Consider the following 18,442-nt stretch of genomic DNA (forward strand, 5'->3'; position numbering starts at 1 on the left):
TAGTAATATGCATTGCTAATAACTTCATTTGAACAACTTTAAAGGAGATTTTCTCAATATTTAGATTTTTTTGCTCCCTCAGATTCCAGATTTTCAAATAGTTGTATCTCAGACAAATATTGTCCTCTCATAACAAACCATACATCAATGGAAAGATTATTTATTCAGCTTTCAGATGATGTATACATCTCAATTTCACAAAATTGACCCTTATGGAGTTTTGTGGTCCAGGGTCACATATAGCTACTAACTGTATCTGTGTGTTTAAGGTTGTGTCTTATCTCTTGGACTTGCCTGAGACGGATGAAGAAGACACTCAGCGCGCCCAGATCAACAGCTATGACACCCTGTGGGGTGAAACAGGTAGAGGCTTTTTCTAGTTATAACTGTGTTCTAAAATCTAGTGCGCTTCCTACATAGACAGCTGACTACTAAGGGAGCATCCAAACTGGCATGAAAGACTCTTTGGTTCTGGGAGTATTTTTTCCATTTTATTTTTTGTAAAAGTCTTGGTTTAAGAGTCATAAACCAAACCAAGCAGCTACGAGGTGAATCACAACATTACAAACTTTGATTTGAAGCAAATAAGTATTTGAAAAACAGTTAAAAAGATAAAAGGTACAAAATTGTGCAGCAAAGAATTGGGAATGACAACCTTGTAGCTCACAGTAGGTCTGTCTTTAAAAGTGTATTATTTAAATCAGATCCTCTATATATATCAATATAGCTATTGATCTCTATAGTGTTTGATATTAGCATGTTTCTAAGATAAAAGCATGTAATAAGCATAAAATAAAGAGCACATTGTACATTCATTTTATCATTAATATGGCATGGAATTATTATAATTAAAAAAAATATATATAGTTCATATTTCTGTCAAGTCTTTACTGTTACATATTGTTTCTAAATAAATTTAAGTCTGTTCAAATATAGGCATTCTTTCATTCTACTTTCTGAATATAACATCAAACACTTTTAAATATAAAAAACTAGATTTGTATCACCATCCAGTGAAAAACACCTTAACATCACATCAGCTTCTACAAAGTGAACAACAATCCTAGCTTCTTTTTAAAATAATTTTTAGTCCTCTCCAAAATATGTACCTCAGAACATTCACAAAATAAATGCCTAATAGTCTCTAAGTGGTTGCATTAGCATTAAAAACAATATTCCACATTAACTTCTACAAGGAAATCTTATATATATTTATCATAAATTGAACATTTCTCTTGCTCCCATTGAGGATTATTATTTTCCAGAGCTCCTCACATTGCAGTTTCTAATCGCTTTCTGTGCAAAGAATGCATATTATGTGTATATTATAGTATAACAAGTGTTTTATTATTAGAAGCATACATGTAAGAGGCTGACAATTAGCTGAACATATACTTGTTTAATTAGTGACACCTAGCCTGCATTTTAAAATCTTTATTTGAATATTGCATCATATACAATATTTCTATGAATAAATCTCTGACAGAGACTATCAGCCAATCACTGTGTGCATAGTTAATATGCATGCTGACATCACCCATAGCAACGAGGTAAACCCCGCCCCCTTACTCTGAGCTAAAGACTTCTCTCTATTCCTTAGTAAAAGTTTGTCTCAGCAGCTTTGTAAATAGGTTTTAAGAGAAAACTCTTAGCTAAACTTTTACTGCTCTTTAGGCACTGCTGGGAAGGTTACTTTGGAAATGTAATCGGTTACAGATTACAAGTTACCATATTTCAAATGTAATATCAGTGTAACCATATCAATTTCTTTATTAAAGTAATGTAACTGATTACATTTGATTACTTTTTGATTACGTTTCTGAATTTTTAACAAATGTTTTCAAATGTTAATCATTTTCAAGCATGTAATCCAGGCAGGGTTAACTTTACAGTAGAACTCAACACTGATTACTGTCAGACTCTCAAAATCCGTCTTCACTTCAATTAAGATCATAATAATAAATCATTTTAAAGCACAGCCGCCACAAAATCAGACTTTTGCAGATACAGTATGTTTTCTTTGAGATCTTTCTGCAGTTAAATACAGAATTAAAATCATAATACTTAGTTTAATAGCTATACTGTTTTTGAAATCAAATCTTTTTGAAACTATGACCGAAAACACTGGCATCTAACAATGCCTTGGAAAAAACTGAATCTTAAAAAATAAAGCATATACAAAAAATAGGAAATAAAACAGTTATCAAATAAGCATGTGTCCTATTCTGTGTGTAAAGAAAACAATCTAATCTTGGTTGGATTTAATCACATGCTGAAGAGCGGGTGATGTACGAAATTATATTATTATTATTATTATTACGAAATTATTATTATTTTTTTTTTCAAATGATTACTTTTTTCTCTCTCCTTTTTTCCAGAAATATTTAATGAATTAATTAATAATGAATGCTACTAATAATAATTCATTTCATTTTTTACAATGACAATAAAAACTCTATTCTCTTCTATTAATTTTTCACCAAATCAGTCAATAGTCTATTAATTTGCTTAGTTCTGTTGGGAAAAAATAAGTTCTAAATAAATAAATTAGTGCTGTCAAACGATTAATCGCATCCAAAATAAAATAAAATGTTTTGTGTACATAATAAATATACACAGCACACACACATATATTATGTATATATAAAAGCACACACATAATGTCACGCCCGTGGACTGTTTTTGTTGTGTTTTCCCTCCCCATGTGCTCCATGTGCTCCAGTTTCTTCCCTGTTTAATTATGTCATTCGTCACACATGTGTTCCTAGCAATTACCTCATGTATTTAAGTCCTGGTCCTTGCATTCTGTCTCTGTCGTGTCCTATGTGTGTGTTCCTGCCTGTCCAGTGTTCCAGTGGTTGTATTAAATACTATTGTTCATGTTTACTCCTTGTCTCCTCGCTCCTTGTTCCTCCAGAGTAGGCAATCATTACAGAAGATCTGACCTAAAACTAGTTAACCCCGTGTCTATCCTCTGTTTTTGGTTCTCGTTTTTGCACAGTTTTTTGTTTCCGTTGTGTTCCCTGTATGGATGCCCTTCTTTGCTCCGAATACCTCCTCCTCCTGCTGGAGCGGGGGGACAAAGCTCTCGAGGACCATACTAGACTGTTCCTGCCACTAGCTAACACCACCAGCTACCCGGACGACACGCATACAGAGCGCCGTCGTCCGAAGATTTCGCCATCTTTGTGGAGTGGACACTCCGGACCCAATGCCCAGCCCACCATCTCCCCGCTGTGCAGAGCGCGAGACCGAGCCCACCGCTGACAGAGCCATCGCCTGCCGCGACTGACGGGCCATCGCCCAAGAGTACGACAGAGCTGAGGATCGCCACGGAGCCAGAGCTTCACAGATCGTCAGACTAGGCGCGAGAGCCCAAGCCACGAGGGAGAAAGCCGCGGATGGTGTGAGCGCGGAGAGGAGCTGAGGGCAAGCTGAGTATGGCGTGGTGACTGTGCCACACCGAAGAGGAGAGGGTTCCTGTTCCTGAGTTTAGGCCTGAGAGCCTGGAGGCTCACAAATGCCAACCCTCCCACCTGCTCCTGCCTCCTCCTCTGCTGTCGTCTGACAGCCCCTCTGCTCGCCCTCAGCCCACCATCTATGCGGTGCGAGCTCTGCGGGACTGCTATCCTCCAGCGTCGCTGTGGTCGGAGTATCCCTTGACTCCGCCTCCAGCCTCTGGGCTCCGGACTCCGCTTTGGTCCGTTGACCCGTTGGCTCCACCATGGCTCCTAGCTCCCTCCTCTCTGCCGTGGCCCATCTGTCCACTGTCTCTGCCGGGCTCCCTCGTCCCTCCGGCTCCGCCTTGGTCTGTCATCGACCATCCTGCGCCTCGGGAATCCACTCCTCCGTCTGTGCCTTGTCCCTCTGGCTCCTCCATCCCTTCGGCTCCTCAGTCCTCTATCGCTCTGGCTCCACCGCAGCCATCTGGATCCCCATCTCCGCCTTGGCCCTCCGGATCCTCCCCATTGCCCTAGCTCATCGGCTCTCCGTCTCCGCCTTGGGCTCCTCCACCACCTGCTCCGCCGCAGCGGTTGGCCCCCTGGAGTCATCGGCCCTTCCTCCACCAAGGCTCCTCCCTCCGTCGGCTCCACTGTGGGTCGATTTCATGGCTGTGGACTGGGTCCCACCTGACTCCTCCTGCTCCAAGCCCCTTCTGTCTCCTCCCTCCTTCATCACCTCCCTGGACTCTGTCTGCCCACTCCCCCTCCCCGATGGAATTATTATGGCGCGGGGGAGTAATGTCACACCTCTGGACTGTTTTTGTTGTGTTTTCCCTCCCCATGTGCTCAATGACCCAATTTCTTCCCTGTCTAATTATGTCATTCGTCACACCTGCGTTCCTCCCAATTACCTCATGTATTTAAGTCCTGGTCCTTGTATTCTGTCTCTGTCGGGTCTTATACGTCAAATCCTTGTCAGTGTTCCAGTGGTTAGTAATTAAAGACTGTTTATTGTGAGTATCCCTTGTCTCCTCGTTCCTCGCTCCTCCACAGTAGGCAGTCATGACACACACAGTATATATATTGAAAATATTTACATGTATTTATTTATATTCATATAATTTATATTATATATAAATATATTTAATATATAAACAAACATATTTTTCGTAAATATATACACGCATGTGAGTTTTACATATACATAAATATACACAGTACACGTATATATTATATGAACAAAAACGTTTATTTTGGATATGATTAATATAAAATAAAATAAATAAATACATGCATGCATACATAAATAGTTAGTTAGTTACTTTGTTCCTCCCCAACACTGTCTTTAGGAGAACTCTTAGTGGTAAGATGAATACAGGCCCAGATAGCGTTGTGTTAATGTTAGTGGAAGAGCATGTGTTGTTCTGAGAGTGTTCCTGTGATGACCGAGTGCTGTGTCTGGCTCGTGTCCTCAGCGCTGTCCGCCGCAGCAGGCCGAGGGAAGCTGGAGGTCTGTCAGATGCTGCTGGAGCAGGGCTCTTCTGTGTCACAGCCCAACCGGAGAGGAGTGCTGCCGCTCTTCAGCTCTGTGAGGCAGGGCCACTGGCAGGTAACTGATGAACCCTGGTCTCCAGCTTCATCTCCACAGAGCGCTTCTGCACGCTTCAGCTGTATACTCTCTTCCAGATCGTGGATCTGTTGGTGTCGCACGGAGCAGATGTGAACCTGGCTGATAAACAAGGCCGTACTCCGCTCATGATGGCAGCCTCAGAGGGGCATCTGGACACGGTGGAGTTCCTCATGGCTCAGGGTACAGCATACACACCTTTATGGCAGAAACACAGTTTAATGGGGCATGCATGAAATATATCTTGTGTCTTTATTTGTACAGTCAAACCTAAACTTATTCAGACACCAGATATAATTTAAAAAAATAATGTTTTTATAGTGGGTGCAGGACACTATAGTTCATTTATGTAAGTGAAGATATTATACTCAAAAATTCTTCATACAGTGGGCTACCAGTAAAATTGATACACACCTTTATGGGAAGGTTTCTTTGGAAATATAATAGGTTACAGATTAAAAGTTACCATATTTAAAATGTAATAGTAGTGTAACTGTATCAATTACTTTATTAAAGTAATGTAACTGATTACTTTTCTAATTTTTAACAATTGATTTCATCTGTTAATCACTTGAAACATGTAAAGCAGGCAGGGTTAACCTACTCAACACTGATTACTGTCAGACTTTCACAATCCTTCTTCATTTCAATTAACATTATAGTCATTTAATTTTAAAGCACAGCCACCACAAAATCAGACTGACTTTGAGATCTTTCTGAGGTTAAATACAGATTTAAAATCATAAGATGTAGTTTAATAGCTATGATACTGTTTTTGTTTTCTTTGTGCACAAAAAGCATTCTTGTAGCTTCATAATATTAAGGTTTAACCACCGATGTTACGTGGACTATTTAACGATGTTCTTGCCACATTTTTGGGCCTTGAAAATGTCAGTTGCATTGCTGTCTATACAGGGTCAGAAAGCTCTTACAGGTTTGGAACGACATGACATTTTTGGGTGACCTAACCCTGTAAGTGTTTTTCTTTAATTGCTAATGAAACCTTTGTATACCACAGACTGAACAAAATGAAGCATTGCTTGGTAATTGGTTGAGCTAAATTGTTAACTGTGTAATTAAATCAAACAGATGAACAATTTTTGGTTGATTGTAATCCATTAAATACTTTTCTCTCAAAGTTATCTCATTAGCAAGATGAATTCTGACACAGTTTAACTCTGAGCTCTTGTCATATTTTGTTACCATTTTCGAAACTATAGGGTATAAACTGTGATCTAATATGAGAAATGTTGAAATGTTGGTTTGACTGTAGGTGCGTGTTTGGATCTGATGGATAAGGAGGGTCTGACGGCGCTCAGCTGGGGGTGTTTGAAAGGACATCTGTCTGTGGTTTGCTGTTTGGTGGAAAGAGGAGCTGCGACGGACCACGCCGATAAAAACGGACGAACGCCTCTCGATCTGGCCGCCTTCTATGGAGACTCAGACGTGGTGAGCCATATTTCAGTTAGCTTGACAAGTTTGGGTTAAAAAAATACTTAATTTGAGACCAAATTTTCTAAATACTCCTCCAGGAGCTATGCATCCACCAAACTCAAAGCACACCTTCAGCCTATTGTGACCACATCTGTAATATAAATAATTGGACTTTTTAAAAAAGAAATCTTAGATTTACTTTCCTCCCAGAGCGGTTAAACTCCTCCAAACCTGCTGTTGTCCTTTTTTTGCTGTTTTGACCTGTTTTTCTACTGGGTTTACTGTAGCGAATAATCAAATATCCAAAATCCATCCATATAGTTAATAGAGTATGAATCAAAAAAGAAATCACATGATGTAAGGCCTATTCGACCTTCACACTTAAAGGCTTATTAAACTGTGTTAAACACTCAGGCTAATAAATACTTATTGATTACACTGCTATCAAGTTTTTACTTTTTGATATCTTTTCCAAATAGTTTAATTTGTTGAAATATAGGCATGCTTCCATTCCATTTGACTTTAAGAATATAATGAGCCATTAAAAAAAATATTGACATCACATCAACTTCTGCAAAATTAACAATTCTTCTCATTTTTTTTTCTGTGAAAAGAATGCATATAATGTTCATATTATAGTATGTGTATATTGTTATTGAAGTTTTAAAATGCTGTCTACAGCTCACTGCCCAGCAACAAATATATTCTAAAACCTAACGTTCGCATGAAGTTAGAAAAACATCATGTTCTCCAAACATTGAAAACATCCAGTTTTTTAAATGTCTAAAAAACATATTTTTCTTGGTCATGAGAATGTTAAGGAAACATTCCATTTTATAATTTAGCAAACAATTATGGGAATGTTACTTTAAACTGAAACATTCTGAAACCAGTCGTAACATGTAAAAACATCCGGCGCACATTCAAACAAAAACATTTCAGGAAAAAAAACTTTTCATGAACTATAAATAAATAATGGTTTTGAAAACATTATTAAAGACGAGTCAACTTTCTATTAATGTTAGTGGAAGAACATCTGTTCGTTCACTTAACTTAAGTGTAGGACTATCCAAACATTGTTTTCTGTGCTAATCCACAGCCGTTTGTGCTTACACTTCAGTGTGTTTAATGTGATGTTTCCTCCATCACTGAGTGTTGTTCTCGGTCTCAGGTGCAGTTCCTGGTGGATCATGGGGCTTTGATCGAGCATGTGGACTACAGTGGGATGCGTCCTTTAGACCGCGCCGTCGGCTGCAGAAACACGTCTGTGGTGGAAGCCCTGTTGAAGAAAGGAGCCAAAATCGGTATGACAATTTACATGTAACCAAATAATCAAACCAATGGCCTACTCAGATTGAAAAGCCACATCAGCCACTCATTCAAAAATACAGCATATGCAGTGCTGTGATCCTGGAGCACAAAACAAGTCATAAGGGTACATTTTTAGAAATTGAGATTTACACATCATATGAAAGCTGAATAAATAAGCCATTGATGTATGGTTTGTTATGATAGGACAATATTTGTCTGAGATACAACTATTAGAAAATCTGGAATCTGAGGGAGCAAAAAAATCTAAATATTGAGAAAATCACCTTTAAAGTTGTTCAAATGAAGTTCTTAGCAATGCATATTACTAATCAAAAATGAAGTTTTGATATATTTACAGTAGGAAATTTACAGAAAAAATTTATAATTTTGATCCATACAATGTATTGTTGTCTATTTCTACACATATACCTGTGCTACTCATGACTGCTTTTGTGCTGCAGGGTCACATATTTACATATATCTTGCAAAGTTTATTTTCATCTTTCTTCTTGAACTGCAGCATAAATATTTGCTAAACTTTTCTAACATATACGTCAGCATTTCAAATAAAGTATTAGCAGATATTAAACAGAAAGGGCAAACCGTCTTTTGGTGTTAAAACAGTACTGTCAGGATTTACTAAAGACGCGCAGTGAAGCTTCCTGATCTTACTGAATATGCATTTGTAGGAGTTTCCCTTTCAGACACAAAATTTATGAGAGTCTTCAAATAAATCATGCAACGCAATTTACTAACATTTATGCTCGTCAAATTATTGGTTTTTGCTCACACTCAGAATTTGCCCTGTTTAGTAAATCTATCCCATAGTCTACTACTACTCTAGTTAGTAAAAGTGGACTGTCAAAATATGTGAAATGTTCATGAATATGTGAAATCAGACTGAATTCATGCCGACTGAAAATCAGTGCATGTAAACTTATCCCAGTGTTAGTGTGGCTCCGGCTTTGTCCAGTAAAACCAGAAATCACTGACGATCCCCAAAAGGAAAACGGCTTAGGGAAGAGAAATGAGCATTAGCATGGTCTACAAGATTAGAAATGACTGGAAATCCTCATGTATATGTGTATGTTTCCACGTATCTCAGCTTGTGCTCGGCTGCTGCAGCATTCATGTGCTTTACTTCACTGACTCCTGGTTACGTGTCTCTAGATCCGTGACTCTTTGTTTGTGGTGTTTGCGTTTGATTTCACTCGCTACCTGTTTCTCTTTCTCTTTACTGCCTTTCTCTGTTTGTCCGTTTAATTGTTGGCAAGGGATGGTTTAGCATTGTTAGTGCTGGTGCTGTTTTACCTAGTCTAGTCTATTTATTTAGACAGCACATTAACATACGTTGACCAAAGTGCTTTACATACACTGTAAAAAGAAATCTGTAAAATTTACAGTAAAAAACAGCAGCTGTGGTTGCCGGAATTCTACGGTTAAAAATTCCTGTAACAACATTTTAGGTTTTAACTTAAATTTACAGTTAAATACCGTAAATTTCATTAACTGATGGAAGTACTGAAATCTGTTTTGTACCTTTGAAATACACTGATAACCACCAAAAGCAGGTGGTGATGAGAAAGTCGCATGATGAACCAAAGCCTATCACAAGCAGCTTTTAAATAATAACATTTATAGAAGGTGCTCCGTGTCATTCACACAAACACTAAACACCATCATGGTGAGACTCATTAAACTGAAATATGCAATACACATTAATTTAACAACATTAGATGTATCATACAATCCTAATAAACATAACTAAGAAACAGTTATTTCAAAGAAAAAACATCAAATTCAAACAAAATTTGAAATGCAACGTCAGTTTATGTTTTTTCCCTGTAAATGTTACAGGAACTTACCGTTAACCATTTAGCAGGTTTTTACTGTAGCATTTTCACAGTTTTTTACAGTTAAAATCACAGTCATTTTTACAGTGTATCAAACATTAGGCATGCAATCTAAAAATAGTAAAACACAGTAAAACAATCACAAAATGACAATCAATTTAAAAGCATCAAGAGTGGCACAAGATCTAACATGGAGAGGTAAACTATTCCATAAACGAGGAGCTGCAACAGAAAAGGCCCTGTCTCCTTTTGATTTTAATAGACTTGGGAACAACTAGCTACAAATAATAGTAACTTGTACTGAATTCTAAATTTGACTGGAAGCCAATGAAGGGATGCTAATATGGGTGTTATACTTACAAATTTCCTCGTCCCAGTTAAAAGCCTGGCAGCAGCATTCAGAGCCAGCTGCAGGAGTGAAATTGATGCATGAGAAACGCCATATTCTCTTAAAAATAAAAGTAAATCAAACTTTAACTCTGCATCAAAAATGACTTGCATGATTATGTACCTTAGATTTAAAGGGACCTAACTGATTGATTACAGGTTCAGAAGAACTCAGAGGGTCAAACACTATCACTTCAGTCTTAGATTCATTCAGGTGAAGAAAATTTGCTGCCATCCACTCTTTGATATCAATAAAACATGCAAAGAGAGACTGTAAGGCCGAATTATCCCCTATTTTTGTGGGCAGATAAAGCTGACTTTACTTTTGACTTGACTTACTTTCTTATTCTTCAGCCGAAGCTCTTATTTCTCACCACTCACGGCTGCTTTTTTGTGTTCCCCCTCACCTTTCTTCCACGACCACTCTTCACTCTTCACTTCGTCTTTCTCCCGCTCTGGCTTTCACTCACCTAAACACACACCACTCTCATTCGCTCCATCTCTCTCTCACACAACCCCAATCCTCATTCCCTCGCTCTCACAACCCCTGACCTCTGACCTCAGGATGTCAGACGCTGCCGAGTCGGTGTAAAGGAGGTAATGCTTGTGCATCTCGCTTTCCTTAAGGCATCCTGACAGCTCTTTGTTGTGTGTGCAGCGCTGTGTTTGGGTGCTGTAGGTTTAACTGGCATGTTAAAAATAAAAGGGAATTACAATGAGAACTGAAGGCATCCTCATCCCGTTGTCCATGCCTTCATCTGTTTGTTATGACTCCTGAGCAGTGTTGGGGAAAGTTACTTTTAAAAGTAATGCATTACAATATTGCGTTACTTTCTAAAAAAAGTAACTAATTGCGTTACTTATTGTGGAAAGTAATGCGTTACGTTACTTTTGAGTTACTTTTTAAACCTGGGCAGGGCTTGCTTGTTTTGTGCTTAACATTTGTTTGTTTTGTTTTTAACTTTTTACAAACGTAAAAGCTCTTTCACACCAAAAGTGAAGTGAATCCGCCTCAGGCTGAAGGAAATGTAGATTCAGGTCTGTACAGTAGAGGACGCCGCTCAAACTAATCACATGAAGAATATGACGCAGGAGAAGAAAGTTCAACACTATTAAAAAATGAAACACAAATGTGTCATTTTTGCTTATTAGTATGGTTGAATTGGATCATTGAAGGTCAGCAGCAAAGACAATTAAATGGTTAATAAAATGGGATTAAATACATAAATGATATTTGTCTTATTTAACATGTTTAATTATTGCAGGTTTGCTTAATATTCAGAGTTTGCATTTGATTGTTTTTGTTTATTTTGAGGAACACTGAATGTGTTTTTGTGTAGGTGAGATGAGTAAAAACATAATCTTACTGTAGTTCTAGACTAAATATGATCATGTTCACACACAATGTCATCTTCTCAACATGGCAACACCAAAGCTGTCACTCAATACATGAGAAACACAGTAACAAGTTACTTATTTGAAAAAGTAACTCAGATATTTCCTCCTAAATTAAAAAGTAATACATTACTTACTAGTTACTTAAAGTAATCTGATTACCTAACTCGTGTTAATTGTAGTGCATTACCCCCAACACTGCTCCTGAGCGCTCTCTGCACTCCTCCGTCTCTCCCCATGTTGTCCCCTCAGACCAGTTGCTCATTTTGACCCATCAAACATCCTGTAACCCATAGGTCCTGCTACTTGGGCAATGGCGACATCGAAACCTGACATCATGATTATCCTACTGAGTAAACTTTTAGAGGAAGGAGATGGCTTCTACAAGGTCAGATTTACTCGCAATTTACCTGATGTTTGCTCAGATTTGTCTAGTACAAAGTCTTTGGCTCTGTGTATTTACACAGTCAATCATCTTTTCACCTGCAGAAGGGTAAAGTGAAGGAGGCAGCTCAGCGCTACCAGTGCGCTCTGAAGAAATTTCCCAGAGAAGGATTAAGTGAGGACCTGAAGACCTTTAAGGAGCTCAAAGTATCTTTGTTCCTGAACTTGTCTCGCTGTCGGAGGAAAATGAATGTGAGAACAGCATGAGCGTTTCTAAAAATACTCTCATTCTAGCGCACAGTAAGATTCTGCATATAATGCTTGTGTGATGCTGTAATATTGTAACTGCAGTATGCGGCATGTCGTGACAACCTTGCTGACGTACTTCTAGTATAACTGTGCAAAATAATGATATGTCAACCCCCAGATTGCAAAAATGAAATACACTATTTTTGGTTGCAGGACTTTGGTATGGCGGAAGAGTTTGCTACCAAGGCTCTGGAACTGAAGCCTAAGTCTTATGAGGCATTCTATTCTAGAGCGCGTGCCAAGCGTAGCAGCAGGTAGGGTTCTTCCATTGTTTATTTCCTTGAGCCCTGTTCACACCTCCAGCTACACACAACGACAAAGCGATATGATCCCATTCATTTTCAGTAGAGAGCTGGCGACGCGAGCGACAGTGACCGCTGGCAGCAGAATGTAGGCGTGTCAAGCAACACAAGTTAAGAATAGTTCAACTTTATGCAAACGAACAGCGAAATTTGTTAAGAGACAACCAATAGGAGAGAAGAATCTGTCAGTTTGATTCATACATTGATGGTTCATGTTGTTAATTATATGATGCAGTGAACCGTTTAGAAACAGTTAATGATTTAATGCACCAAGCTGTGCTGTAGCTTATGTAACAACACTCTCCAACAGGAGATTGCTACTTTCAAGTCTAATTCCTAGTCAAATTAAAATAGGGCTGCACAATTTGGGGAAAAAATCTAATTGCGATTGACCTGGTTAAAATGACTATTTGTGATTTAAACTGCGATATTTAAAACAAATGAACAACAACAACAACTAAAAATGCATAATAATTAGATAAACAAAATAATAAGATAAGAGCAAAAATAATTTAATTTTACAGAAAACTATTGTTTACAAACAACTGCAGGGTTACTTGTTAACATACAAAATCTTTGACAGTAATTTCTTAATTTCCCATGTTTTAATATGAAATATGAGAATCTCCAAATATGCATCACAGATGTAATAGAGCTCATGACGTTCCAGGAAATCCCTAATATGGACAAAGTTATCTAGCTATTGCTGTCATTGAATAAAAAGGAAAAAGGTTTGAACTGATCTTGGGTAGTTTAATAATAAAAAAGGACATTTATAATCCAATGCTAATCGACATAGCCTTTATTACAGTATAGAATGCATTATCTGCATCATTTTGTGATAAGAAGCCAAACCAGGTCAGATAATGCAGTAATTTCAAACACTCAACCTAATGCTGTGGAGTAAAGACATTTTATTAAATGTTCTCTTTTGTTGTATAACGGGTGAATAAATCTCTTTTCATTGAGTTTAGGAGGATGTTTGGTGCATGTTGCTTTTTCAGATGCACGTTAAACGTGACTCAAACTCACATGACTTGCAGAGATTGAGCAGCATTTACTACTGACGCTGTACATATATTTATTAAATAAAAAAATCGCAGCCTTTGCGTTTCAATAATTGCATTAAGCCAAATCGAGATTTCGGTTCAATTTCAATTAATCTTTCAGCCCTAAATTAGAAGGATGTTTTAGTTTTACCAGCAATATACAAGTTGTGATAGCATTTTCTAAAGATATGTCCAGATGTGCAGTCTACCAATAACATTAGAACGACAGCACTAGGAACACCCAGAAGCGTCTTCACAGTACAGAGACTAATGACATACATGGTGGTATGAACAGGGCTTCACATATCAAGTTACTTATTGTTTGCTAAATATTTCCATTGCCGCTTTTTAGGCAATTCGCTGAAGCACTAGAAGACCTGAGGGAAGCCATAAAGCTGTGTCCCAACAATCGTGAAATCCAGCGCCTCCTTCAGCGCGTGGACGAGGAGTACAGGCAAGTTACCCAATCAGAGGAGCCAGAGCTTGAGCCTCCTCCATCCCCACCACCATCTCCCTTACCGGTGGAGGAAGATGAGGAGCCCCCTCATCATACCCCTCCTCCTGAGCCAAGACTGGATGATATGGAGCCCGTCCAAGACTTGTTTGAGGATGACGACTTCCTGGAACAAGAGCTAGAGGCCGTGTCCATTGGTCTTGCTTCTGACATTCGGTCGAACGCTTCGAGCCTTGCCATTATACGCAGTCCACCCCTTTCTCCACCCCATCACGACACCGGCTACCTATCTGGAGGGCAGGCCTTCGAGTTCCACCCAAGCTCCTCCTCCATGTCATCTCCTACCCATCATAGTTACCAGTCCACCTCTCCGTGTATCTCTCCGACACATCAGAACTCCCACTACCGCCAGAGTCCACCGCACACCTCGCCAGCCCATCAGTCCTCCTACCGCTTCAGCCCTCCACCCATGGGCAGTGGAGGGAACCAGGGGATGGACTACCAGAGTCCTCCGCCATCTCCTCTTAGGCGTGGGGTTCCATTCAGAGGTAGCCCTCCGATTGAGAGCGTGTGTCTGTATCGTTCCCAGTCTGGCTCGCCAGTCCGCTACCAGCAGGAACCTTTACCTAGCCGTCCTAAATCACCACTGCTGAAGATGAGCAGCCAGCGGTCCTTCCAACTCCAGTCGCAACCTTCCCAGAGCTCTCAGAGCAGCCAGCACCACCAGGTTCAGGGTCTGCGCCTGCAGCCCTCTATGGCACAGATCGTCCGCACTAACCAGCCCAGTAACAGCGTGTACAGCCAGTTGGCGCATCCGCTTAGCAGCAGGTACCAAGGTAGCTCCATGGATGTGGACAGGGAGAGAGATCGAGAGCCGAGGCTGGTGTACCAACCCTCGCTGGATGGCCGGTCAATGTCTCAAGTGCAATCCAGCCTCAGTGTGGGAGCTCTCTGTCAGCATGGGGGCCGAGGTGGGCCTGCTGGGGTTCTGGAGTCAAACTTGGGGAAAGATGAGATGCCTCAGCGTCCCGCTTCGGCATACCGCTCAGCTACAGGGGGACCTGGAGGCATGCGCTTCAGCCAGACCCCCCAGATAAGCCGCAGTCAGTCAGCAGCATACTATCCAGTCTCCAAGCATGAACTCGAGAGAGCGGTGGCAGCTTCTGCTCTGCCACCGTGCCAGCTGGGCTCTCCGGAGATCCCGCACTTAGTGCGCAGACCTATCAGTGCCAACACAAGTGACCTAAAACAGCATGTATCGACCCCCAGACCACTTATCCACTCCCAGAGCGTAAATCTTCGCTTCTCCCCATCTAGCGGTAATATCTCCTCAGGCTCCAGCTGCAATCTAGCCCCTGGCTTCAGGCCGTCCTCCTCCATGGCTCAAATGGAAATCCCGCTGCAGGGTCCATATGAACGGAGCTTCGATGAGCCATCTGCTCTGTCGCCCTCTCAGAGCGGACTGTACTCGGGCGAACCCGCCCGATCCCGGACCACTCCGTTCATGGGCATCATCGACAAGACCGCAAGGACTCAGCAGCAGTACCTTCACCAGCCTTCCCGGGCCTGGCCCGTGTCATCTCTGGAATCGGTCATCACTAGCCCCACATCTCTTGGCAATATCGCCTACTACAATAAGACCAATAATGCCCAGAATGGACACATGCTAGAGGAGGAGTACTACATCCAGCCCCAGCCCTCCTCCCTGGGCAAGCTTGCCAACGGAGGGGCCCGTGATCGAGACCACATGGAGCGAGTGAGCCAGGCGCCAACATACCAGGATGTTAAGGTGGCACGGACAATGCCCGTGGCACAGGCGTACCAGGAGAACATGTACCGCCAGCTTTCCCGCGATGCCAGACAAGGTCCCACCTCGCCCATCAAACCAAAGAGACCCTTTGTGGAGTCAAATGTTTAATAGGCGCCCAAAAGGGTGGGCATAAGGTGTGAGTGACAGTGAATGTGTAGGTGGAGGTTATTAAAGCCAGTATTGCGAATGGAGGAAACGGCATACTAGAAACACTTTTAGTAAACTAAAAAACAGTGTTACAAAAGTTGTGTACAATTACCTGTGCCTACTTTGTCAACTCAATCTGTTGGTAGAATATAACTCTGGTGCCAGACAGGCTACAAATACCCTGACAGCACCCTTTTGGAGTATTACAATACCGTATGTTAAAGTAAAAAAAAATATCCTTTAAAGCTCAGAGGAATAGTGTGTCTTGCCATCGTTCCCAGCACTAAAGCGGTAATCCTTCTCTCTCTCTTCCCAATGAAACTAAACAAATTTGCTAGGCTTTCTGGACATCATATTGTTGAATTGTTCAATACTGTAAAAAGAGAAAATCTGTTTCAGAAAAACTAAGTTGTAGTTATAGAAGGAAAAGAGTAATATTTATAATTAAGTTATATGATGTATAGAATATTAAAGCGGTTTTTGTGTCAGGTTTATTTTGTTTTCTTTCTGTTTTTAATTTTGTATTTATTGATTTGGACTTTTGGAAATGGTATCAGATATTTTCAAAATAACGATTCAAAGTTTATGACTGGAGATTATAATCTTTACAGTTTTTACCTTACAATTCTGGCTCCCAAGCAGAAATATTGTTTGTGCCAAAATTCACAGTTGTAGAGTGGCAATAATAGTAGTTTAATCAATTCCTTGGGAATAAGCTTAATATGATTTCAAGTAACCCTCGCATTTTGTGGATATCGCTTGGTCTTTAATTCTTTAAAATGAGTTCAGTTAATTACCAAGTACTGGAGTGGCAATCCAGACGTATTTCAAGCGGAGGAATGTATCACACCATAGACGTCTTATGAACTCTACAGTATGTATACTACGCAACACAAAGTTTCAGGGGCGTTTGCAAGGTAGTAATAGAATTTCTTCTCTTTTTTCAGTTTCTTTATTGTTCTAAGAAATGGAATCTTGCGTTGTCACAGAGAAGCATTAGTATATCAAGTGAAGTATGTTTGCTTTAACTTTTAAACTTTTATTCGTAACTTTGATCTGCCTGTGACATTATGAAGAAAGAGAGCACTTTATTCATTTGTAAGGATTATATGGAATGTGAATATTAGGGGGTTGGAGATGTTTTTGGATCTGGGCTGGGAAATCCTTACTGACGAACGTTCAGTGGACGCTGGAAAATAACCTGTGATTAGTTGTACTACTAGAAAACAAATAGCAGTTATTGTCCTTGGTGCAATTCTAATTTTTCAAGCAAATGAATGAACAATAATATAAAAGAGCAAAATTATGTTTTTAAAAAGATATTAAAGAGTGTATATAACAGCCTTTATAGAGCGCAGTGTACTTGCTGTATATAGTGGCCAAATGTGTTCATGCATACAAAAATCCTGCTCTCTGCAAACGCGTCGCTAAATGCAGCGTGAGAAGGACTCGATGAACCTCACGTGTCAAACACAGTTCAGTGGCGTCACAAATTACCGAAAAGCAAACTAGCCATTTTGAAATAGTGTATTTGTCGTGTAAAAATACAATAGTTCCTTTTGAAGTTCTCTGCTTCAGAATGCAATATTATTAACACGCGGAGCTTAAATGTGGCTTTGGTCAGATCTCCTCAACAAATACAGTATATGGACAGATATCTAGACAGCTTGTCTTATAGGCAACCATATTCACCTTTTTATTGCTGTCAGTGTAAACTTGCTTGAATCGAGAAATGCCTCATGGTCAACCTCGGGGAAAAGCTAAATAAATAACACTTGGGAACACAGGACTCTGATGTAGGCTCGTCAAAGGCCTCTTTAGGGTGGTGTGGTTTTTTTGGTGCAAGTTATTTTTGCTGTACATAACCTGACGCATGATTTATCCTCCATTCCCCTCTGAATCGACATACACAGACATTCGTGAATCTGCCGTGTGTCTAGGAACTAAACAGAAATAAAGTTCACACTCATGTCCACCAAACTCAACAGGAGAGATGTGACATTTACCTCTGAAGGGTTTGGCCATTCTTTTGATCTTTCAGTTGGATTTGAGTTGATTTTAATGTACTTGCTTGCTAAGCAGAGTTTCTCGTCTGTAAATGTGAGCTTTCAGAGCGCTGTGACAACGTTTAATGACTTCAATAAACCAGAATGTGTTTTTATCATGTCAGTTGTCATTTTTATATGCTTTACGTTTCAGGATAAGAAATGTATAACTGGTCAAGCTCCTAAAATTACTTTTATTGCGTTTACTGTACTTTATACACATGTTATAGAAGCACTAATAATCAAATAATTTCATCAAAACAAGTATCATAAGAGGAATAGTTCACCCAAAAATAAACATTTGCTCAGTTTATCCAGAGGTAGATGAGTTTGTTTCATCAGACTTGTTTGCACTTTCACCAATGGATCCTCTGCAGCGAATAGGTGCCGTCAGAACATCACAATAATCCAGTAAGTAATCCACACCACTCCAGACCATCATTTAACGTCTTGAGAAGTGAAAATTATTGTGATGTTTTTATCATCTGTTTG

At 39.9% G+C, this 18,442-nt stretch overlaps 1 protein-coding gene across 1 annotated transcript in view; it reads left to right on the forward strand.

The window, feature by feature from the left end:
- LOC306857431 (protein TANC2-like) overlaps nucleotides 1–15,866 on the forward strand; it is a gene marked incomplete at both ends in the record, with an annotated part of 75,134 nt that extends 59,268 nt beyond the window's left edge. Inside the window, 10 exons of the mRNA XM_079397373.1 lie at nucleotides 270–363; nucleotides 4,919–5,052; nucleotides 5,130–5,253; nucleotides 6,344–6,519; nucleotides 7,676–7,808; nucleotides 10,620–10,652; nucleotides 11,747–11,838; nucleotides 11,940–12,086; nucleotides 12,297–12,397; nucleotides 13,847–15,866. Of these exons, the coding sequence (XP_079253499.1) occupies nucleotides 270–363; nucleotides 4,919–5,052; nucleotides 5,130–5,253; nucleotides 6,344–6,519; nucleotides 7,676–7,808; nucleotides 10,620–10,652; nucleotides 11,747–11,838; nucleotides 11,940–12,086; nucleotides 12,297–12,397; nucleotides 13,847–15,866 (3,054 nt within the window). The remainder of the gene's footprint in view (nucleotides 1–269; nucleotides 364–4,918; nucleotides 5,053–5,129; nucleotides 5,254–6,343; nucleotides 6,520–7,675; nucleotides 7,809–10,619; nucleotides 10,653–11,746; nucleotides 11,839–11,939; nucleotides 12,087–12,296; nucleotides 12,398–13,846) is intronic.
- Nucleotides 15,867–18,442: the final 2,576 nt, after the last annotated feature.

Source organism: Barbus barbus (assembly GCF_936440315.1).
Source record: "Barbus barbus genome assembly, chromosome: 38".
Taxonomy (NCBI): domain Eukaryota; kingdom Metazoa; phylum Chordata; class Actinopteri; order Cypriniformes; family Cyprinidae; genus Barbus; species Barbus barbus.